Below are 24,329 nucleotides of genomic sequence, written 5' to 3'. Positions count from 1 at the left end.
CCTACTACAACACATGTTTATCCTCTTATAATTCTGGATGTCAGAGTCCTAACACAATTAGGCAGGGCTGCGTTCCTTCTGGAGGCTCCAGGGGAGCCTCCATTCTTTTGCCTTTTCTAGCTTCTGGAAGGTGCCTGCATTTCTTGGCTCCTGGCCCCATCCTCCATCTTAAAGCCATTAGCATAGCATCTTCCAGTTTCTCTCAGTGCTTCCATCATCCTCACCTTGCCTTTTCTCCCTCTGACCCTCCTGCCTCCTGCTTATAAGAACCTTTCTGATTACACTGGGTCCACCCAGATAGAGCAGGGTTACCTCCCCATCTCCAGGTCCTTAACTAACATCGTGTCTGCAGAGTTCCTTTTACCGTGTAAGGTAACAGCTTCACAGCTCCAGGGATTGAGATGTGAGCATCTCAGGGGGCCATGATTCAGCCTGTCACACATTCCTTGCAGGGTAGCTGTGAGGATTAAATGAGACGAGAAATGTGAAAGGATCAAATGGTACCTGGGATGTGGCAGTCGGTCCCTAGACACATTTTCTTCAGTCCTCTCTCTGGGCCTCTGACTCCCCAGCTGTAAAAAGAGGCCCATTGTAGCAGTTGGATCCCACCTTCTCTCGAGCGTGTAATATGGTCAGGCAGACTGTGCCCTTAGCCCAGGATTCATAGGAAGCAGCAGAATTGAGGATGCCCCTCAATAGCCCTCTGAAAAGCCTCCCTTCTCCCCTCCCTCTCGGAGGCAGGCCTCCTTTCAGTTCCTGGCCCGCTGAGCATTTCCCATCATTCCCAGGGATGGCTGATGGGAAAGGCTGAGCTCACTGCTCCCTGGGGAGGGCGATGGGTGGAGGGAGGAGAGGGAGAGGCTGGCGGCAGCTGCTTGGAGAGAAGGGCAGAGGAGATTTACGGAGGGAGAGGTGAGGTTATCAGCGCTCAGGAGGAGTGGGAGACGGTGAGGCAGGGCCTCCAGGCTGAGCCTTGGAGAATGGTCAGCCCTTCCCCAGCCTCCTCCGCCCAGCCCCGGCTGGCTGTGCTGCTCCATCTGTCTGCCAGCTGCCCCTTCTGAGAGGCCCTGGGGTCCGGGGGAGTGTGTATGTATGCTGGGGATGGGAGAGGGGTGTCACAGGCCAGCAGGAACTGCAAGTGTGAGATTGCTGCTAGAAAGGACTACCTTCCCCTTCCTGAGAGGAGGGCCATCTCAGCCAGCATACATGCCCGCTCCTCCCCTCTGCCCAGAAATCGGTCACCTTTTGGTTCATCATCTGCCTTCACTGCACTTCTCTTTTCTTATTTGCATGTATGGGGGTGTGGGGTGGGGGGAGGTAATAACACCATTAGAGGATTTGAGAAACTCAAATGAGATAGTGATTTTGAAATGTACACTCAGCTATATAAGGATGTGTGATTCCGTGCATACGCACATCACTTTGACATTCTCTCTTCTGCACCTTGACGACCTGGCAAATTCTTAATCATCCTTCAAGTCCTAGCTCAGATGTCACCTGCTCTTTGTAACTCTCTCAGCAGCCCCCTGTCCACCTGGGAAGAACAAAGCTGCTCCCTCCCCCGAGTTACCCTCTCTCTAACCCTCGCTGGGTGCCTTCTGCAAGGATAGTTGTTCACAGTGGGCCTCCCCCACTGTTTGCAGGCAGTGCATTCACCACAGGCCCCTCCATTTCTCAAGGCCACAGTGGCTGTAGAAGAGCAGAGACAGGATGGTGAAGGCGTTGGAGGAGCTGATCTCCTGGAGTAGGGCCTTGGCAAAGTCCCCACGTGGGCGTCTAGTCCTTAGAATCTAGCAGATTCCCATGAAGGACTCAGTCGGATTCAGGGACTCTGCTCAAAGCAGGTGGCCATTCATCCATGTATAAGAGCCCTTCACTTTCTGTGATGCACATACTTGTGCCTGCTGCCCAGGACCTCCTGTACATAATCAGGAGACCAAAGGGCCATGTTGGCCATGATGTTTCCAGAAGAGAGTGAAACCTGAGCCAAGGGAGGGGAAGAGGCTGTTTAGGCCCTAAGGAGTGTATCCCATAAGCTCACCTACCACACTCTGGGCTTCCCTCATAGGTCAGTTGGTAAAGAGTCTGCCTGCAATGCAGGAGACCCCAGTTCGATTCCTGGGTCGGGAAGATCCTCTGGAGAAGGGATAGGCTACCCACTCCAGTATTCTTGGGCTTCCCTTGTGGCTCAGCTGGTAAAGAATCTGCTTGCAATGTGGGAGACCTGGGTTTGATCCCTGGGTTGGGAAGATCCCATAGAGAAGGGGAAGACTATCCATTCCAGTATTCTGGCCTGGAGAATTCCGTTGACTGTATAGTCCATGAGGTCACAAAGAGTTGGATACGACTGAGCAACTTTCACTCACCACACTTCAGGATTCCCAGCAGGCTCATATCCCAGTGCCTTGGACCCACCAGATACACAGAGAGGGCCAGATGAATGTTGGGAGATGCACCATGGTGGTAAAAGGTGCCTCCACTGCCTCTCTGTCTTCCCCCATCTCTTCAGAGCCCTGGACAGCCTTGTTCATCCTGGCACTTCTGGTGTCTCTCAGTGCCCTAGTCCTACCATATAGTGAACTTGGATTATGTTCCAGGTATAAGCAGGCATCAGCCCATTCATTCCCCTCCACACCCTGGAGGTGGTCTTATCTAGGTGAGGACAGGTGAGGTGAGGAGCCTTGAAGTTCCAGGGTAGAGATCTGGACCATGTTTCCAATTACTCTCTTCCATTTCCTTCAGCATTTGTGTGGTTTCCCTGGGGTTTGAGGAAAGATGACCAGAGTCTCCAGGTTGGGGAAGGTGAAGCTGGTACTGAGTTGTCTCTCCAGACAGGTTGGTGGCTAAGGCTTAGCACTGTTCCTCTCAGCAGGTTTCTCGCACCCCACCCTCACCCCTGAAGATGTGTGAGGCAGGTAGAAGGGGGCTTACCAAGGGGAGATGTTCAGAAATGCCCCAGAATGCCCCTCCCTGCTCGCTGTCTCACCGAGGGCAGCTGCTCTTGGCTGGCCTCACTGTGCTCACCTCGTCTGCAAGCCTGTGTGTTCTTGGAAGTAATGGAAATGCATTTCTTAAAAATGCTCAGTAATACCAAGCCTTGGTCTCTGCCCAGCTCTCTGGCCTCCCAGAAACTCCTCATACCCATCACCTCCTCTCTGCTGCCCAGGCCCATACGAGGTAATGTGACCCTCACTGAGAGCCAGTGATCCAGCTGAACCCTGTCCATCAGGGACCTGTCCAGGGCCTCCCAGAGAGTCTGTGGGGGAGAGTGATGATGGTTAGTATCATCACCACTGACAGAGCTCTAACTGTGTGCCAGGGCCTCACTGAACACTCTAGATGGCTGAAGCACAGGCTGATGAGGCAGCAGGCCTGCCTAACCCCAGCCCATAACTCCTTTATGTTGTACCTTGTTTGTGCACAGTCCCTGCCTGGGAGCAACTCCCATCCTGGGGGGCAAACTCCCACTGGATCACTCCCACAGAGGAGGTGTACGAGATAGTGCCCTCAGCCTGGAGGCTTGGTATAGCCCCCCTAGAAGGAATAATGCTTTTCCCCTACTCGAGTTGTCCTCAAGATTAAACAGGAGGAATAGATCAGATTCTTAGCATGTGACAAATAAATACATGATAAATCTTAAAATATTGTTATTGTGGTTTTTGGGGTTTGTTTTCTAAAGTTTAATAAAACTACTCAGTTAAAAGTTTCAAAAGAAGGGTAACTTCTTCCTGATTTTGAGATGACAGGCGCATGTTTTACATCTGTAATACAATTATTTCAGAGAACCTCTTACATTGGAACTATACCGCAGGATGACCAATAATGAAAGTATTTGGTTTGGAGCACACTTAGGATAAATTGTACCTTTCAACAGTATCTAATTCTTTTAAAACCCAGAAGTGTTGTTACTATATTTTTACTTCCTTATATATCAAGTAGATGGTTTGAACTGCTTATATTTCTTATTTCTGCTCTGTGACTTTGAGAAAGTAATTTAATTTCTCTGTGTTTCATCATATATAGAGTGGGGAATGAGAATATCTACCTTACAGGGTGCTTGTGAGGATTAAATGAGTTAAATGTAGTATTTAGAATAGTACCTGACCAGGTGGCTCAGTGGTAAAAAAATATCTGCCTGTAATGCAGGAGACATGGGTTTGATCCCTGGGTTGGGAAGATCCCCTGGGGAGGGAAATGGCAATCCACTCCAGTATTGCCTGGGAAATCACGGGGTTGCAGAAGAGTCAGCCACGACTTAGCAGCTAAATAACAATAACAATAGGTTATATTGAAAATAATTATTACTATTTCTTTAGAAGAAAATATACCCAGATTCAGTTCCTAAATCCAGTCAGGTTGCTTTTCAGCGAATACTTTTCAGCTAACATTCACTAAGTACTGGCTGGTCCTGGGCTTGTCTGGGTCTTGATCTTGGGGCTCAGCTGCTCCTGGCTCTGCCCAGGGGCCTGGGCTTCCTGCTCGGTTTCCGCTTCTTGCTCCTAGCCCCCAGGGCTCCGGGTGAGGCTGAGCTCATAAAAAGTGTCAGCAAAGCACTTTGTGGATCGATGCTAACTAATAGCAGCTCCCTGGTGCTGGCACGTGTAGGGAAGATGATCACGGAGACAGCTTGCACTAGGCTTGGGGTGGCCCCGGGGGAAAGGCAGTGATATCCTCAAGGCAGGACCTGGCCCTGCCGTCCCTCCTCCTGCCACTTTAGCCAGCAGTGGGTGCCGACAGTTTGGAAACGGATGGGGAGTGTTAGTGGCCACATGGGGAAAAGATTTGCCCGTTTCGTGGCAGAGTCAGGAGCATAGATCCATCCAGCCCACACATCTGGTCACTTCCACCCAGATCTGGGGGCACAGCCTGTCTTGGACATCCTCGTGTCACAGCTCTCCCAGTCGGCTCCATCACCATCTCTCAAGAAGTCGACATTCCTGACTGAAACAGACAGGTGCTGGCCTTTGCCCAGACACACGGCTATCTTAAGCATGGCAGAACAGCTTCCTTTTGGTCATGGGCATGAATGGGAAGTTGGCATGGGGTCTTGTGCAAGGGAAGATGTGGGCGAGACTTCCCCCAGTTCTGCCCCAGGGGGAAGTCCTTCTCTGTGTCTCAGACTGAAATGAAGTCTGTTTTGGAAACTGCTGAGGAGGCAGCAGACAGGGCGTTCTCTGCCCTTTGGGGTTCATAGTCAGATGGAGGAGGCCTGGTCTTATTCAGGAGAGGCACCAGTCTGATGGAGGATAGGAGTTGGGGTGGGGGGGCGGTGGTGAATGTGGCTTCTGTTTCCTGGGACTTCCTATCTTACAGAAGGGACATAGCCCTCTTGCCTTGTAGCAGCTCCTTGTCTGAGGGTGGAGGCATTAACTTTGTCTGCAGGGGCCTCCTATCTGATAGAGGAGTCTGGCCGCTTTCTTCCCCAGGAATTCTTAATCTGATAGAAGAGATACAATCTCTGTCCTCAGGAAGGCCCCTTGTCTCTCTTGTTCTCTCACTCGAGAAGCCGCATTTGACGGCTTCTGCCTTTGCTTCCTGCCTTCCTGGCCTGATTCATGGGGGGCCCTGGTATACAGGCAATAGCCACAGAGAGAGCTGGGCAGAGTAATGGGCTAGGCTGCTGTGGGGCCGGGAAGAAGGGGGTGCTTTAGAGGGGCTCCCGTAGCAAGTAAAGGTGACATGGAAGAGGCTTCCCATGTGACAGTCTGATGGAAGGAGGTGGCTGGCTATGATGAGTACTCACTGGGGATAAGGTGGGGAGCCTCCTCCAGGCTGGAAAGCGTAACTCGAGGGTCACTCAGGAGCCCCTGTCTGCCTGCAGGCTAAACTGCTGGGGTGGGAAGGGCCTCGGAGACCCTCACCTTCTGCGTGTCCATGTGCAGGCCGAGTGCTCTGAGCCCAGAGACATCCGCCCTCCAAGACCTGAGAAGCCCAGAGAAGAGGAAACAGGACGCGTATCAGGAACGCCTTTTCCTTTTCTTTGTAACTAACCCACTCACTCAGGGCTGGGAAGAGCCGATCCTGCCGGGCCTGCTCCGGCCTGCCGCTGCCGCCTGCAGCCCCCCGTGCTGGAGCTTCCACGGCCTCCTTCCTCCCCACACAGCCCCCCACCTGCCTCGGCTACTGCTCCTGGGCTGGTCCCTTAATTCCACCGAGACTCAGGGCTCTCATCTGTAAAATGGGGTAAGACTTCCTATCTGCCTCCTGAGGAAGTTTGTTTTGTCCTCTCCTTATAGGATTTACATAGTGCATTCCTTTATCTCTGGGATTCATCTTGAGCACTTCCTGTGTGCTGACCTCTGGGGTGGGGGGGACAGTGTAGGCGAGGAACAGGTGTGGGCAGATAGGAAGTCTGTTGTGGACTTGTGTGAGGAGTCTGGGGACATCGTCCCAGGGCTAGTGACTGTGGGGTCAGAGCGGGTCTGGCTGGAGACCGAGGTTTGGCTTATCAGCATCTGGTGGCAGCTAAGTGGCCGGGTGGGTAGAGTCACCAAGGGAACTGCTTGTCATGGGTCCTGGGAGATGGTGGAGGCCAGGCCCCAGAGGCTACAGCAGAGAGCTGGGCACAGGGCAGGGATGGGCGACCACTCAGCCAGGGCTCCAGTGGCCAGGAGAAACGGGCCTGGGTTGGGGTCACTGCATGGTGCTCGTGGGCGTCGTCAAGACCTTTGCTTTGGCAGCCTGGGTGTGGGGGTCTGTGGGAAAGACGGGCCTTCAGATGAGGAGGCAGTAATTACTGCAGAGGTGCTAGACATCAAAGAAGGTGGTCAGTCAGATTGGCATCCTCTTTTCTTTTTGGCCTCACGGTGAGGTATGCGGGATCTTTGTTTCCTGACCAGGGATCGAACCCATGCCCTCTGCAGTGGAAGTGTGGAGTCTTAACCGCTGGACCGCCATGAACGTTCCAGCTTGACCTTCCCTCATTCGCATTTCAGTTAGTCCTCTGCTGGCTAGAGGGCTGCCGTGGGAGCACTTGTGTATTTGTGTGGTGTGTATATGGTGTATGTTGTGAGAGTCGTAGGTGATGTGTGTACGGGGCGGGTGATGCAGGTGTGCACGTGGAGTGTGCTTAGTATTGGTGTGTGTGGACTGTGTATGTGTGTGTATAAGTGTGTGGGATATAAACATGTGGCATGAGGTGTGAAGCGTACATGGTGTGTGTGTGGTGCAGGTGTGCATGGCATGTGCATAATGTGTGTTTTACATAGGTGTGTTGTCTGTAGATGTGTGTGGGGTATGTGTAACTTTGTGTCTGTATGGTGGGTATAGTGTGCGTGGTGTGTGTGTGTGTGTGTGTGTGTGTGTGTGAGGTGTGTAGAGTTTGTCCATGTGGCCACATTCAGATCCTTGTTCCACAGTGCATATGGAGGCTGGTGCTGAGTCATCTGCTTGTGCTGAAAACTCAGAAGCATCCACCAGACTTGTGGATTTCCCTTCTCGACTCAGGTCACCCTCAACGGTGCACTGGTAACAACTGGCCCTCCAGAAAAAGGGGGGTGAGGTGGGGTTATAGCGTTTGCCAGTTTCTGTGGTGTAAATTCTCCCACCAAGGACTTCACCCTACTAATGTGATGTCATTGAACATGGAGTTGGGAAGAGATGCCCAGTGGGACACCGTTGTTATAGTAAAATTCAGTAAAATAATAGTAAGTGATAAGTTTTGAGTATGTCTTCCCTTTGATTTTTTAAATATTTTTCATATTTATTTATTTCTTTTGGCTGCACTGGGTCTTTGTTGCTGCACAAGTACTTTCTCTAGTTGCAGCGAGCAGGGGCTACTCTTTGTCGTGGTGGCTTCTCTTGCTGCTGAGCAGAGGCTGCAGGCACCTGGGCTTCAGTAGTTGCAGCTCCCGGGTCCTGGAGCACAGGCTCAGTAGCTGTGGCACCTGGGCTTAGCTGCCCCGTGGCATGTGGGATCTTCCCAGATCAGGGATAGAACCTGTGTCCCTTGCATTGGCAGGCGGATTCTTAACCACTGGACCACCAGGGAAGCCTCCCCATCTTTGTTTTTAATATAGTTTGTTTAATTGTAATCTTGGTTCAGGCTGTCTCACCATCAGCACTGTTAACATTTGGCCTTGAGGTTCTTTGTTGGGGGCAGGGAGGGGGCTGGGCTGCTCGTTGCGCGCACAGCATCCCTGACCTCCACCCACTAGAGGCCAGTAGCACCCCTCCCCCAAGTCGTGACCATCCAGATGTCTCCAGACACAGCCAAATGTCCCCTGGGGGGAGCAGATTTACCCCAGTGGACAGTTTTTTAACCCCCAGTAGACAACCATTGGCAATGGCTGTGTTTAACAACTAGATCACAGAATTCCTACAAGTGTGACAGTTGGCTCTGAATGAGCCTGTACCAGCCAGTTTCAGCACATCATGACCACTGTGTCTGGCTAAATATAAGGCCTGGATTTCTCTCTCCACAATTCTTTTTCTGGAAAGAGCTGCTACCATAAGCTGTAGCTGTCAGTCTGGACAGAGGGCTGTCTGACCGCGGAGGGCTCTCGGCCTCTCACTGGTCCCCAGAGTGGTTGATGAAGCATTGGAGAGCCACCCCGGTGCTGAACTGTCCTGATGTTCTATGAAATGTGAGAATGGTGAGAAAAGTAATACTTCTGAGTTAATATTTTGTTTTAATATAATATGCTCTTCCCCAAAAGTTTATATATTCAAATTGAAAAAAAAGAACAAAAACCAAACAACTCCCTCCCCCCCAAAGCCTTAAGCAAATAAAATTTTAGATCAAGTCTTCCCCCTGGGAAAGTCATGGCTGCTGCATGTCTGGGTCTGCCCTGCGTGTAAGGTGCTCCTGTTAAGGTCGCGCCCACCCGTGTCTCATTCCAGTGGCCAGGCTGTCCACCTCTGATTCGCCTCTTGGCTCAGGTACTGCTTTTATCCATCTTCAAGCTCAGCGTTCAGCTTTTGTTTATTTGTTTATTCATTCATTCAGCATATTTACTCAGCACCAATTATATACCAAGGAAGATGATGGAGGAAGAAGGGGTTCCTGCCCTCTGGAGTTTGTCAGTATTTCAGCTCCATGCCATCCATTGGGGAACAGAGATGTGCAGGCTCGTGTGGGTGCTAAGGGGCTAAGGGGATACGGACAGTGTGGAGGAGGGGAAGGGAGACGTGTGTGTGTGTGTGTGTGTGTGTGTGTGTGTGTGTGTGTGTGTGTGTGTGTGTGTGTGTGTGTGTGTAGGACGGCTGTTGTGTGCCTGGAGCCGAGCTGGGCACACCATACACTGAATCATCCCACCTGCCCGCTGTGCTTCTAACAGAGGGTTTTCTTTATTTGTGGAATATCTCTCTGTCTCCCTGCTCCAGAGTGTAGGTGCCCTGGAGACAGGGCACAGGGGCCTGTATCTCCTGGAGGTAAGAACAGTGTCAGGCCCAGAGATTGGAAAAACAAAAGGAAGAAAAAAGCAAGGAGGGGAGTAGCCAAGATGGGTGGCAAGAGGGAAGGAGGAGGGGGTCAGGGCAAGGCCACTTTAAGCTGAAGCAGTCAGGGAAGGCTTCTTGGATGAGGTGGTATTTGGCAGGAAGGATGGGAGGGACTGTAGTGGGGGAACTGGTGGAAAAGCTATTGCAGAGGGAATAACAGGGTATGTCCCTGGAGATTTCCAGCATGTGAGGGTCTAAACTAGGAAAAGAATATCATAAACTGCTGTTTTCTATCCGAGACAGGGAGGGAGACAGCCAACTTAAAAATCTTCTCTCTCTCCGGTGGAGGTAACATAACCATCCTGACCCACCTAAGGGACATGTGGGCAAGACCTCTCCACTGGAGTCTGGAGGGAAGGCAGAGTGTTGGCCCAGCCAATGAGGATAATAACAATAGTCAACACTGTAGCAACGACGTCTGCTTCCTTTTATCATTCCCTACTAGGTCCCAAGGCTTTGTATACGCCTTCACCTATGGGGTAGACGTCAACCCCATTTTCCAGACAACTGAAAGGATGCTTCAGAGAGGAAGCGAAAGTCAAGGTCACACAGGACCCAGGCGGGGTCTGCTTGCTTCAGCGTCTGCACTGTTTCCTCTGCCAGCACCCTTCCCTTCCTGCCTCTCGACCCCCGAGAAGGCTGGACAGCATTCAAGTGCGGTCTGTGGGCTCTCTGGGATCCAGCTGTCGGCCCGCTCGGTGAAATTTTTATTAGCCTTTGATTTTCGGATCTCTGGTTTTATGGGTTACTAGAAAATGGGCCAGGCTCCTTTAAGAAACCACCTCCCCCCCAGCCCCCTCCATGGCCACCTGGTGGCTTTTCTCCTTCCTCACTCTGCAGCTCCTGAAAGTGTTCACAAATATGGATCATGGCTAGAAAAGTGGACACGTGAATGTGGGCAGGAGGCTAGAGCAATAGCTAGGAGCCTGTGAGAAGTCCGAAGTCCTGGAGCTCAACTTGGCCAGAACCCCATCCACTGCCCCTCACCCCTCAGGCCTGTGCCCAGGGAACCAGCAGCCTGGGGCCCTCCTCCTGGCCTGCGACTCTGGGCCTTAGTTTCCTGGCCTGGTGCAAGATTCTTCTCTCCCTTGGGCTTCAGTGTCTCCATCTGGGAAATAAAGCAGGCTGCGCACTCCCCAAATCTGTGAAACAGGGGTGACATTTCCTATCTTCCTGCCTCCCTCCCCTCTCCTGGGCTGTCCTGAGAAGCAGGTGCACTAATGGTGGGTAAACAGGAAGGCAGTGTTCTGACACAGGGAGGGCTGCTCAGTCCTGGCAGAGCAGAGCAGCCCGTACACAAATGACCCTACTACCAGGGAGAGTGTGATAAGGGCCCTAGAAACCTCTTCGCTGCCACAGCCACCTGCTCCTCACACCTCCCTGCTCCCTGATGGCTGTTCTCACACCCAGGAAACTGGGTCAGAATGTAGGGCGGGTGTACCTGAGGGCGAACGCCCCCTTGCAGGTCCCCACCCTGCCCAGCTGACCAGGACTGCCATCAGGAACAGGGAAAGGGATGGGGTTGTGGCATCTCTGCGTCCAAGAGACAGCCCCAGCCGTTCTCCTCCCCACTAAGTGTCTATGGCTCTTACTGCTTTCTGGTTATGGTCTGAGTTCTTTAGTCTGGCATTGGAGACCCTGCACACCTAGCCCAGGGCCTGGGGTATGGAGATGCTCTGTGACTAGCTGGGAGGTGAGTGGATCTTTCTCAGGCCCGTCCTCCTCCCTGGTACTCTTCCTAGGCACTTGGGACATACTTCAGATTGCCCACTATCTCCCAGACACCCAGTGAACTCAGTTCCCCTCCCCAGGCTTCCATGGGCAGTGCTGTCACCTCTTCCACACCTGTGTGTGTTCTTGAAGATCCCCCTCATTGATCCTGCCTTCCTTGAAGCCTTTCCTGGTCCCCCAGACAGAACCAACCATCCTATCTATAGTGTAGTAGTGTGAGTGGTGAAAAGTGTCATCTCTGGAGCGTGACTGCCTGGGTTCCAGTATCTAGCTGTGCCCCTTACTAGCTCTGTGACCTTGGGCAAATGACTTAGACTCTCTGTGTCTCAGTTTCCTCATCTGAGAAATGGGAACTATAATCATACCTTCTTAAATGTTGTCAGAAAAACAAGCGAGTTCATGTTTAAGACGCACTTAGAGCAGTGACTGGCATCTGGTTTCTCTCCTGGATGAGATTTCCGTTGTTGATTGAGATTAATATCTGAAGTTTTCCCCACATTCACTGTATTCATAGCATGAACTTTCGGATGCTCACAAAGGCTTGAATTGTTGCCAGTGCGCTCTCAATTCACTGGCAGTGAATCCACATTCGTGGATCATCTCTTTCGGATGAGTTTTCTGATGTTGTGTAAGACACGTTTGGCTCAATGATTTCCCATAGGTGGCCCATTCATAGGGTTTCTCTCCTGTATGACTTTTCTGGTACTGGCTTTGAGACTTTAAGTTATTTAGGGTTTCTGAATCAAAGGTTTCTCCTTTGGAAAATGGGAATGTTTAGATGGAATAATATCTTAATATGCTGAAGTTCTTAGCAAAGCACCTGGCTTATAGTAAAAGCTTAATGCATGGTGGCCGTTGTGGTTGATGGGTTTGTCTCACTTGGCTATACCACAGTTTTTTGTCAGCAGTGACCATGAATTATTCATCTTAGTGCCTGCAGAGCCTGGCAGTGGTAGGACTGTGTGAATGTTTACTGGATAAGTGAATGATAAATGGAAGAGTCATTGGTCAGAGCTGAGCAGAGGCCCATTTGGGTATATCAGTTATCTTCCTGGCTCAGCCTGATGCTGGCTGAGACCCTGCCCCTAAGAAGTATTTTCTAAACCCAGTGCCTATTGATCCCGACAGCCAAAGAGAAGCATAGATAGGAGAAATCTGTGGAGTCCACTCACCCAGGGCAAAGGATCCTTACCACCATCTTTTGAAACTTCATTCATCCTCATTCTTGACTAATTCTCTCTTAGGGCATTCATTCAACAACATTCCACCTATATTTATTTACACCTCCTGTCGCCCAGGCATTCTGCTGTGCCCCCAGGGATCCAGTGTCATAAGGTCTCCACTCTCATAAGCTTTGTAAGGGAAGCGCAGGGTGAGTAAACAGACTTTTACAGTGTGTAAATGCTACGATGGGGACACACCGGGTGTGGGAGTCAGGGGACATCTCATCCCGACTTAGGGGAAGTCAGGGAAGGCTTCCTGGAGAAGGAGAACACTGAGGAGAAGGCACGGTACACAGTTGTAACAGCTGACACAGCAGGTCTGGGGAAGGGTCCGAGGAATCACAGAGACATGGACTCTGGATTGTAAAGTTGCAGTATCAGAAATTCTAACATCCATTCAGAATGATAGGATCTGTATTTTCTCTACTTCACTCACAATATTTTTTCTTTTTTTATTTTTCTTGGGTCACTCAGCAATATTTTTTCATTAGGACTTGAGACATGTCTTGTTAGGGAAGCCCTGCATCTTTATGAAGTAATTTGTGCTCATTGTACAACATGGGAAAATAAGGGATATAAAGGAGTGAGTGGGTGGACAGATGGAGTATCCTTCAGCCCCTGTTAACATTTGGGCACATTTCCTTTCCTTATATTCATTTATTGGGCTTGTTTTTGAAACTGAGATATAATTTACATACCATAGTATTTGCAGTTTTAGTGGTTTTTAGTATTTTCACAGGGTTGTATAACCATCACCACTATCTAATTCCAGAATTTTCAGCACCCCCAAAAGAAACTCCTACCCATTGGCAATCACTTCCCATCCCACCTCCCACCAGGCTCTGGCAACCACCAAACTGCTTTCTGTCTCTGTGTAGTTGCCCATTCTGGACATTTCAAACAAATGGGATCAAACAATGTATGGCTTTTTGTGTCTGGCTTCTTTCACTTAAAATATAATGTTGATCCTTTCAGGGTTCATCCATGTGGTAGCATGAATCAGCACTTCATCCCTTTTTATGGTTGAATAATTCTCCATTGACTATATATGCCACAGATAAAAAACACATTCACCAGTTGGTGGCGTGTGACTGTTACGCATATTGCCACTATGAACATTTTTCATGTGTGGACATCATTTTCAGTCCTCTTGGGTCTCTACCTAGGAGTGGGATTGCTGGGTCATATGCTAACTTGGTGTTGTTTGGAGGAACTGCCAGACTGTTGGCCAAAGTGACTACACCACTTTGTTAACCACCAGCAATGTGTGAGGGTTCCTGTTTCTCCACATCCTTGATAACACAGGTTTATTGTCCTTTTTTTCTATTATAGGTCTCCTGTTGGGTGTGAAATATCTCACTGTGGCTTTCTTTCTTTTTTTTTTTTTTGGCCATGCTTCATAGCTGGTGGGACCTTAGTTCCCTGACCAGGAATTGAACTGGGGTCTTTGACAGTAGAAACACAGAATCCTAACCACTGGACCACCAGGGAATACCCTTGTTGTGGCTTCAATTTGCATTTCCCCAGTGACTAACCATCTTTTTATGTGCTTACTGGCCACTTGTATACCTTCTTTGAAGAAATGACTATTCAAATTCATTGCTTCATTTTAATCAAGTTCATTTTTAATTATTTGCCTCTTTGTTGTTGAATCATAATAGGATCTTTATATATTCTGGATACTAGACTTTTACTAGATACATGATTGGAAAATATTTGCTCCATTCTGGGGATTGTTTTTTCACTTTCTTGATAGTGACCTTTGAAACTCCAAAATTTTTAATTTTGATAAGGTGCAGTTTATCTACTTTTTTCTTTAGTTGCCTGTGCTTTTGATGTCATGTCTAAGAAACCATTGCCTTATCCAAGGTCATGTAGATTTATACATATGTTTTCTTCTAAGAGTTTTATAGTTTTCCCCTTTTCTCTCTTTCTTTCTTTTGCTGGGCCTCACATCATGTGAGATCTTAGTTCGTTCCCCCATCAGGGACGGAACTGATGTGAGGTTGGGGTTTTTGGTTTTTTTTTTTTTGCATATGGATATCCAGTTGTCCAAGAATCATTTACTGAAAAGACTATTTTATCTCCTTTGTTTTCTCTTTGTTCCCTTGTTAAAAATCAATTGACTGTAAATATATGGGCTTAATTCTGGACTCTCAACTTTGTTCCATTGATTTCTATGTCTATCTTTATGCCAAGATCACACAATCTTGGTTACTGTAGCTTTGTAGTAAATTTTGAATTTGGAAGTCTGAGTCTTCCAACTTTGTTGTTTTTTTTTGTTTCAAGATTGTCTTGGGACTTCCCTGGTGGGTCAGTAGTTAGGATTCTGCTCTTCCACTGCGGGGGGCACGGGTTGGATCCCTGGTCAGGGAACTAAGATCCACAATGCATCAAGGCATGGCCAAAACAAAACAGACAAAAAAAGAGGGCAAAGTGAGACAGAGACCCTCAAGCAAATAATTACAATAAAAATTATATTTTTAAAAAAACTGTCTTCACTATTATACTTCCATATAAATTTTAGGATCAGCCTATCAATTAATGCAAAAAAAATCCAGCTGGAATGTTTATAGGTATTGCATTGAATTCATAGATAAGTTTGAGGAGTGTTGCCATCTTAACAACCTCCAGTCTTCTCCTTCTTTCTTTTGGATATTTATTGAGTATAAATTTGAGCTCATGCCAAACATACTGTTTTGGTTCCTGATTTCTGCTTAATATTCTGTCATAAGCATTTCCCTGTGTTACGAAAGATGCAGGCATAATTTCAGTGCTATGCAATATCCCATTGTTTGGCTGTACTGTACAAAATGATAAACTCTTGGATGTTGGGTAATCTATCCAGGAAGGTACTTTGTTCTGGGTCCCTCATGATGCAGGCTTCTCCCTACAGGCACAAATGGATATTTGGGAGGCCTGGTAGCTCACAGAAAAGCAGCAGAATCAGAAAATAGGATCTAACAGGCTGCACAGACACTGATAGAGCATGTTTGTTCTAAGCATGCTCTCTACAACAGTGGGTTTTAAACATTTAAAAATTTGCACCATGATATTCATTTTACATTGTAACTCAGTTCACCTGAAACAGAAGTTTTACTTAAATGACACTTAAATTTTTAAAAAATTAGTCGTGAGAAACTGGTCTGCTGTAGTTACAAATAACCCCCAAATCTTAGTAGCTCAAGAGGTTCCTCTCATGCTCCCTGTCTGTCATTTAGCAGGAGAGCCCTGGAATTTAGTCTCTGGAGGCTTCTCCATTCAGATCATTGCTGGTTTCAATGACAGAGGAAAGAGGACACGGTAGGAGGAAGAAACCCCCCCCACCCCAACAATGTTTATATCCTAATCCTTGGAACCTTTGAATATGTCATATCATATGGCAAAGGGGAATTACAGGTGCAGATGGAATTGAGTTTCCTAAAATCAGTGGATCTTAAAGTAGGGAGCTGCATGTATTCATAAGGGTCTCTAAAAGTGGAAGAGGGAGGCAGAAGAGGAGGTCAGAGTGATGCAATGTGATGAGAACCTAACCTGGTGTTGCTGGCTTTGAAGATGGAGGAAGAGGCCTTGAGACATGGAATGTGGGTGGAAAGGGCAAGAAAACACATTTACTCCTAGAGCTTATGGAAAGGAATGCAGCCCTGCCAACACCTTGATTTTAACCTGTGTGTGCAAGCTCAGTCGCTCAGTCATGGACTCTTTGCTACCCCATGGACTGTAGGCCGCCAGGCTCCTCTGTCCACGGAATTTTCCAGGCAAGAATACTGGGGTGGGTTTCCATTTCCTCCTCAGGAATCAAATCACCATTTCCTGCATTGGCAGATTTTTTTTTTTTTTTTTACCCCTGAACTACCTGGGAAGCCCCATGATTTTAACCTAGTGAACTTCTGAACTGAAAACTGTAAGATACTAAGTTTATGCTGTTGTAAGCCACTAAGTTTGTGATCATTTGTTGTAGCTTCCATAGAAAATGAACATAAACAGCGTGGGGTCATCATGCACCAGCCCTTAAATACTTCTGCCTGGAAGTGACATATGGCATTTTTGTTCCCATTTCCTTGGCCAGAGCAAGCTGTATGGGCATATCTAACTTCACAAGACTGGAGAAATTTGATCCACACATATGCCCAGCCTTAGAGGGGATGGAATATTGGTAAATACAATAATATCTACTACTTGCCATCTGCACCTTATACTTATATCTTCTATTCCATTCAGTAACAACAACAACAACAACAACAAAAGTGCTAGTGGTAATTCTGTAAGTTGATTTCATTGTCAGCTAATGGATTGTGACCCCTGGTTTGAAACACACTGCTCTACTGACCCTTCTCTGACCATGCCTGATGGACCACGTGACACACACTTCTCCTAGCTGATTGGCCCAGGCATGGGACACCTGACCAAAACTGACCAATCAAATTCCTCTCCTGGGAATTTGGAATTGGGCCATTCAGCCAGTTAACAGTGGGAAGCAGAGCAGAGGCAGAGTAGAAACAGGGTCAGAGTGAGAGCCACATGCAAGCCAAAATGATGGAGGGGCAGAAAAGCCCTGAGTAAGCAGAGAGAGTTAGTCCACAGAGACAATGGAGCAGCCGCAAGGAGAGCAGCGCAGGCAGGAGAACATAGCATCCCCAGGGGGAGAGGTGGAGAGAGAGAGCCGCTGCCTGAGAGGTTGATGGCTTCCCCGTTGCTGGCTCCAGCCCCCGTTCGTCCTGCCTGCGTATCCTTCCCGTGAGATTTTTGCTTCTTTCTATACTGTCTCCTTTTCTTGAGCTCTGCTTGGTGGGTTTTTGTTCCTTTTCTCCAGGGAGTCTTACTTAGCTAGAACGCCGCTGGCATTTCTTGTATGAGACCCAGCTTTAGCTCTGAGGATCAGGCTTGCGGGGCATAGATGGCACTTGGGAATGAACCAAACCCAGGCATCCCACAGTCTGCAAGTTTGCCTTTGACTTCAGTCTTGCATGTTTGTGCTTGCTCTTCAAAGTGGACAGACAGAAGCCATCTGTGAGGTGCTGCACAGGTGGGGGTCCTGGTGAACTGGAAGCACCCCTACATGGGCTGTTTTTTCTGACAGTGTTGGGGTCAGGAAGCCAGTGGAGTTGTTTCAGGGACTGTTTGGCTGTGGGACAGAGTGGGAAGGACGTGGGCTCTGGAGACAAGCAGCCATCATTCACCTCTTTGAGCCTCGGTTTTCTCATCTCTGAAATGGGATTGTGGAAGGACCCAATACTCAGAGACATGACCGTGACAAGGGTGTACAAGCCTAGAGGGCATGGGCAGCTGCTGCTTTTGTTGTCTGAGGAGGCTATCAGTGTCCTGGTCCCAGAGGATGTGGCCTGGGGCTGACTGAGTTAGCCACAGGATGTCCCCCAGCGCTGGGCCGACTGGGCTGCCTGCCCCTCGTCATCCTCACTCTCCTCGCCCCTTACTCACTCTTTTGTTACTTCCCCCTCCTCCTGTCCTCAATTCCCCTATTTTCTGTTATTCTTGATGCTGATAAAAACACCTGCTATAGGAAGGCAGCAGGGTTGAACATAAAATTACCTGCCTCCTTGTATACTGTCAGAAGGCAGCCAGGCAGAACTGGGTCTGAATCCTGACTTATTAGCCCTTTGCCTACTGTGTGCTTCTGGGAAAATTCCTATATCTCTCTGAACCTTAAGTTTATTGTCCATAAAATAAGAATTATAATGCTCATTTCACAGTGCTGTAATGAGAAGTAATTAATTGGGCACTCAACTAATGCTAGTTCCTTCTTTTAAATGTTAGTTCCTTTTTACTTTCTTCCTACCCGCCTTCCTTCCCTTTCCCTATCACTCCTCCTAGCTGCTCCCTGCCCCCTAGCCTCTTGTGGCCAGGGTGCCCCTAGTCCCTCTCAGGGGTCACTGGGATGGCTTCTCCTGACTCAGTTCTTTGTGGCCTCAGGCGTTTGTGGCCTCTCCTTTCCCTCTGACCCGGGGGCTCCGAGGGACGGACTGAGGCTTCTGGAAACAGCGGGGATTTCGGTGGCATATCACTTCCCTGGTCTCCTCGGCAGGTCCAGCCTTAGTGTGGGAGCCGTTGGTTCAAATCGTGTCATCTGTGTATTTTTTTCTCTCACTTTAGTAATTATTATGCCCCAGCTGACTGTGGCATCTTCACACTCCAAACAATGATAAATATTTATGAGGAGGAGAAAACCCAGAACTCCTAGGGGAGGTGAGGGAGGGATGTGCTAGGCTCCTATTTGCAAGCCAAGCTCAGACCCATCAGTGGTCCCTTGGACCCTGGAAGTAAGGGGTGGGAGTGATGGGGGGGGGGTGCTATGGAGGCAGCACAGAGCCACAACTTCACTCTCCCTCTGGGAGGACTTGCTGTCGCTGTGACACTGTGGGCCTCACCCCGCCTTGCCCTGGAGGCCTGCTAGACCTCCAGCCCCTCTTAGCTGCTGCTTTGCCGCTCTGTGTCTGCTCCATCTCTCTGTGACTCTCTCTTGCTCTCTGTTTGTTTTATGATCTCTCATTCCATCTTTTACTGTCACACCTCCAGGGCCAGCATCCCTTTCTTCTCCCTCCTTTCCTCCCTGCCCTCCTCTAACACCCTCTTGTCTCTGGGTCTCTGTCTCTACCTTTATTCTCTCCCCTCTCAACATTCCTCAGAGCAGTTCTGGCACTGGATGCTGGGGGTCAGGCGAGGGACTCCCAGACCAGGCTTGGGGAGAGACCAGGAGGAGCTGCACGGGACCACCTCTGCCTGACTCTGAGTCTTGTGCTCTGCTGTGCCATCCCAGGCACATCCCCTCCCTTCCGGGCCTCATGCTTCAGTTGGTTCCTTCCCTAATTCATTCATTCATATTCTCAACTAATATTTACTGAGTGCTGGCTTCCTACCATTCATGAACACAGGTGTATCGAATACCTACCAGGTATACCATCCTAGGGGCTTGGGATGCAGCAGAGGACAAGAGACAAAGATCCCTGCCCTCGTGGAGCTAACAGACAGGGGTACATATAACCCCAGAGTCAGCTGTGCAGTAGGTTAGGGAGCAGTGGGTGCTGTGGGAGAAGGGAAGGTACAGTGAGAGCACTGGGACTGCTGGGCAGGCGCAGGGTGAAGCTTCATCACGTAACGTGCGGGGCTGGGCCAGCGGATGCAGGCGGATCTGTGGGGGGAGAGCGTCCCAGGGAAAAGGGACTGACTGCTGAGGCAAGGAGTGCCTTGGTGTGTTGGAGGAAAGGCAAGCAGGCTTGTGGCTGGAGGGGACGGGAGGGAGTGGGAGAGGTGATGCTGAGAGGTAAAGGAGGCGGGCAGTCACACAAGGCTGTGCCTCTGCATGAAATCGGGTGGTCTGACCTGTGTCCCTCCACCTGCTGGGTGAGGAATAGACCAAGGGGGCTGTCGAGGGTGCCCAGGGGAGCTATGAAGGCAAGCACGGTGTCTCGGGGTGGTGGAGATGGTGAGACCCAATGATGCTCTCAGCACTTGTATGGTGCCTGCAAGTCACTCCAGGCCCCTTGTTCTGGTCCTGCTGAGAGATACCCTGCAGGCACCTTCCCCCGGGCGGGATATGCTAACCTGACCTTCCCACTCTTTCCCTCCCCAGGGTGTTCAAGAAGGCGAGCCCCAATGGAAAGGTGAGTCTGTGGCAGCCCCACCCCGACTCCTCTCTATCCCCAGACTCTCCTCCTCTCTTGGGCATCTTTACTGCCTTGAAGGACTGGCACATCCTGTCCGAGGGGGAGACACAGCCCTGTCCTCCCTTGGCTACAGTGACAGGGGCCCTCTCAGCAAACTGTCCGTCTGAGGGGGGCGGTACAACACCCCTGGAATTTAAGGCGCCCCTGCCCTGGCATGGGGAGACACGGCCTATCCCAGAGAGGCTGCCTTGCCTTGTGAGTGCAATAATTAGAGCCAGTGCCAAGGGCCTCAGGGGAACTGAGTCCTCTGGCATGAGCGGCCCCCGGAGCCGCTACTGAACCCTGTTATCCAGGGCAGCTCCCAGGGCTCACCCCACTCTCTTTCTTAACACAGCCCCAGGCCCCATCCTACTTTCCTCGCAGGTCAGCAAATGGGTATGACTGACATAATTCCTTGTCAGGTCAAGGCTGAGCCTATGGGGGTTGGGGTGGGGTGTACTGAGATAAAAATAAGGCGCAGCTCGTACCCCTCACAGCCAGATGGGCAAGGCAGACATAGAAAAACTGACCAATATAAAGTGCAAGTGTGCGATAGAGGGGTGGGTGGGGGCTGCAGACCCAGCCTGGGTGGTCAGGGATGGTTTCTCCGAGGAGAGATGCACTCCCAGGCAAGGTAGGGAGGAAAAGAGCATTCAAGGCATGAACATAAATCACAGGGCATCTGGGTGCCAAGAGGGGAGCAGAGGGAGCGGGAACTGAGGTGGGGGGTGGCAGAGCTGGGTCCTGGAGTCTGGGAGTTGGGCTTAGGAGCTTGGACTCCTGGCTGGGGCTGGCAGATGACATCATGTGTGTGCCCACACCTCCCTTCTGCACCCACAGCAGACATCACCAATCACTGGCCCCCCTTTCCTGCTGAGGTGATATTCCATCTTAGGTTCTTCTCAACCCGGGGCCCCAGGCAGCCCCTACCAATCAGTCAGAGTTGACATTTGGAATGAAACTCGTTTGTCATCTTGCTTCTGGACACTTAGGAACCATTAGAGTGTTTTCAGACCAGACTTCCATGGTTAGATTTGCATTTTAGGATGACCAGTCTGGCTGAGGTGGGGAGAAAGGTCCCAGGTGTGGGAGGCTCCAGGCAGTAGATAATCAAGGATCTGGTGCATAATCCTGTCAAGCGTGGCTGTGAAGACAGAGAAATCTGATGGAGGGTCAGTCGTCAGCATTTAGGGATTGTGGAGGAGTAGAGAACATCTGGAATGACACTCTGGATTCTAGCTCTGGGGTTCTCCCCTGAAGGCTGGCAACCAGCAGGGCACGGGCTCACAGTCTTGGAGAACAAGGCCTTGTTTGAGTGGATCCCTGCAGACTGCACAGAGGCGGGGAGCTATGAAAGGCTCAGAGCTCAGTGCTCAGAGCTCCCACACCTCGCGGTGCCACTGTCCCTGCTCAGGGTCCCCCCTCCTCTCAAAGATGTGCCCAGCACTCCCACTCAGCAAGCGCCTTTGCTGCTGCCAGTGCACCCTCAGTGGTGCTTGGTGTGAAGATCCCCACAGGCCTCAGTGTCCTCATCTGCAAAATGGGAACAAGAACTTCTTTGCAGGGTTTTGGGGTAAACACGTGCTTTAAAATTTATACAAGGCCTTGTTATTCCTAGGACTGAGGATCAGGTCCAAGTCCAGTTAGGATTTCGATGATGAGGGTTAGGGTTGGGTCCAGGGAGTTCGGGGGCAGCTCCCAGGGTCTCCTCCGGGGCTGGGGCCCACAGCTGCTAACACCCTCTGTGCCTCTCTTCCCCAGCTCACCGTCTATCTGGGAAAGCGGGACTTTGTGGACCACATCGACCTCGTGGAGCCCGTGGGTAAGTCCCTGGAGGCCAGAGAGAGAGGAGGGGGAGACAGGGCTGGCCTGGCCCCTCCCAGAGGAGGGCAGGTTGGAGTGGCCCAGGAATAGCCTTCAGGTCTCCAGAGGGGCCTGGTGCCGAGAATAGGATGTGTGTGGCTTTTGGCTCCAGTCAGCAAAGGCTAACCAAGCAGCTGCTTTCCTCTTCAGCTGAGGGGCCTGTGAGAGGACGTTGTGGGAAGGACAGAGGTAAGAAGTGGGGTGAGCATCCTGATGATAAGGACGATGAGGATTTTGACGACAGCCGCCGCCACTTAGCATGAGACTTACTGTGTACCCAACACTGGGGCAACTACTATTATTACCATCCCAAGCACAGAGGGTTAAGTGACTTCCTCCAGGTCACAGAGCTAGTAGATTGAGGAGCCTGGATTCAAACCTGGGCAGTCTGGCTCCACAGATACTTTGTTCTGCTCCCTGCTGATGGCAAAGGGTGGGAGGTGGAAAGAAAATCTAGGGGCTTGTGAAATGGAGGCTCTCTTCACTGACTGGGAGGCTGGGCTGTGGCTGAAGGCACCTTCCAAGGACTTTCTCCACTTCAGGGCTTCTCTCAACCTCAGCACTCTTGAGGTTTTGGATTGGATCATTCGTTGCTGGCAGGGCCATCCCATGTGTTGAAGGATGCTTGGCAGCATTCCTGGCCTCTACCCATTAGACACTGGGAGTCCCCCCATCCCAGTATGGCAATCAGAAATGTTTTTAGACATTGCCGGATATCCCTTTGGGGGGCAAAATCACCTCCGGTTAGGAATCTAAGAACTGTAACTCTCCTTAAAGAACCTTGATCTCGTCGTCTCTTCCCACAACTTGTTTGAGGGAGGGAAGCTCAGGATTAACCCTATTTTACAGATGTGGACAGTGAGACCCAGAGAGGTTAAATGATTGAAGAGGGACATGAACAAACCCGGGTGAGACCAAAGAAGGTGACAGGTTGGGAGGATGGGCCAAGAGAACTGCAGGAGGCTAAGTCCAGATGAAAAAAGTGGAATGTGTTGCTTGGGGGAAAAATTCACAGAGAATGTGGCCTGGGGGCTGTCCTGGGCCCAAGAGAGCAGGACAGACGTGTGATTCCAGAGCCCAGGTAGGAGCAGATGGAGCAGAGTACCAGGTGTCAGCTCGCTGGGGAGAAGGTCTTTGTGACCTTGGGGCATGAGGCCTGGCGGGTCCCTGGGGTGGCTGTGCAGGCTGTGGGCTGCAGAGTCCAGCTTTACTGTGAGTCCCTCCCTTCCTGGCCTGGAGCCAGATAGCCCTACTTTTCCTCCCAGCCTGTTGGGTGTTCTCTGAAGCTCATCGGCCTCTCTGCCATTTCCATCTCCCCAATGAACTTGGAGGTAGGGAACAAACATCCCTGTGTTCACCTGTGGCCTGCTTACTTGTGGCCAAGGCAAAGTTTCCTATGGGCTGTCTGAGGCCGGGGCTGTTCACACCCTTTAGCCTTTAAGAATAGCAACGGGGTCACGGGGGCTGGGCATCACGGGGGCTGGGGAGAAGGGCAGGGGGGATCTGGCTCCCCTAGCACACATAGGCACCCTGAAAACCATTCAACCAGTGTTCACAGGGCACCTACTTCATGCCAGGCCCTGCGCTAGGCCCTGTAGATCCCAGAGAGTGCTGGGGCGTCATACCAAGCTGATCAAATGACCGCAGTGAGAAAAACTTCTCCCTTACATCATTGAGCTGATTATGTCTCCCTGATGCTTCACTGTCGTCCTGGTTCCCCTGCAAACTCAGGGGCAAGTCTGAGCCCCCTGGCCTCATAGACAGGACATTTAAGGTCAGCAGGCCTGGGGACTTCCCAATTGGTCCAGTGGTTAAGACTCTGCCCTTCCAATGCAGAGGGTGTGGGTTCCATCCCTGGTCAAGGAACTAAGATCCCACATGCTGCACAGCTGAAAAGCAAAAACAGACAAACAGAAAACAGCCCGTCTCTCCTTCCTCCAGCAACCTCCAGGATCTGCTCTCCCAAGCCCCAGAGTTACACTCTTCCCACTGCCGACCTTGGGCTGTCCCCTGGTCATCTAATTGACTACCTTCACTTGCCTTTAAGACCTGCCTCAAGCTTCCTCACCCCTGGGAGCCTTCCTGACACCCCTGGCTTGGGAAGTATCCTTGCTGGGATGCCCTCTCTACTGAGTTTACACTCCATCCCTGGTGCCCAGGCCCAGAGGAAGCCCCATCGTCAAAGAAGGGAAGATGCGTGGTGGGCTGTGGGCACACGGTGGGCACTCCCCTGATCCCTTGGACCTGCCCAGCATGGGGAGAGGACTGGGAGCCCTCTGGGCACTCACTTTCTAATGTGGCCTCTGAGGTTCCCTGAGCGGCCAGCTGTGGGGGTCAGTGTGGGGTGGAGATGGCTGTGGGTTAGACTGGGGATGCCAGGCAAGAGTGTGACCCCCAAGCCTGGCTTCCT

General features: G+C 50.5%; 1 protein-coding gene across 5 annotated transcripts in view; it reads left to right on the top strand.

Moving 5' to 3' along the window:
- Positions 1 to 24,329, top strand: part of ARRB1 (arrestin beta 1) — a 78,630-nt gene that overhangs the window by 31,052 nt on the left and 23,249 nt on the right. For 2 of the 5 annotated variants that reach the window (XM_043481067.1, XM_043481066.1), the window contains exons 1-3: positions 7,349 to 7,467; positions 19,984 to 20,014; positions 21,818 to 21,878. In XM_043481067.1, the coding sequence (XP_043337002.1) occupies positions 7,364 to 7,467; positions 19,984 to 20,014; positions 21,818 to 21,878 (196 nt within the window). In that variant the 5' untranslated portion in view covers positions 7,349 to 7,363. Of the gene's footprint in view, positions 1 to 5,994; positions 6,184 to 7,348; positions 7,468 to 16,890; positions 17,133 to 19,983; positions 20,015 to 21,817; positions 21,879 to 24,329 lie in introns of those variants that run through there. The other 3 variants (XM_043481071.1, XM_043481068.1, XM_043481069.1) reach the window with 3 other exon arrangements.

This window comes from Cervus canadensis, chromosome 11 (genome assembly GCF_019320065.1).
Source record: "Cervus canadensis isolate Bull #8, Minnesota chromosome 11, ASM1932006v1, whole genome shotgun sequence".
Classification (NCBI taxonomy): domain Eukaryota; kingdom Metazoa; phylum Chordata; class Mammalia; order Artiodactyla; family Cervidae; genus Cervus; species Cervus canadensis.
The sequence above is the reverse complement of the archived record's forward strand: the minus strand, read 5'-3'. Positions and strand labels throughout refer to the sequence as shown.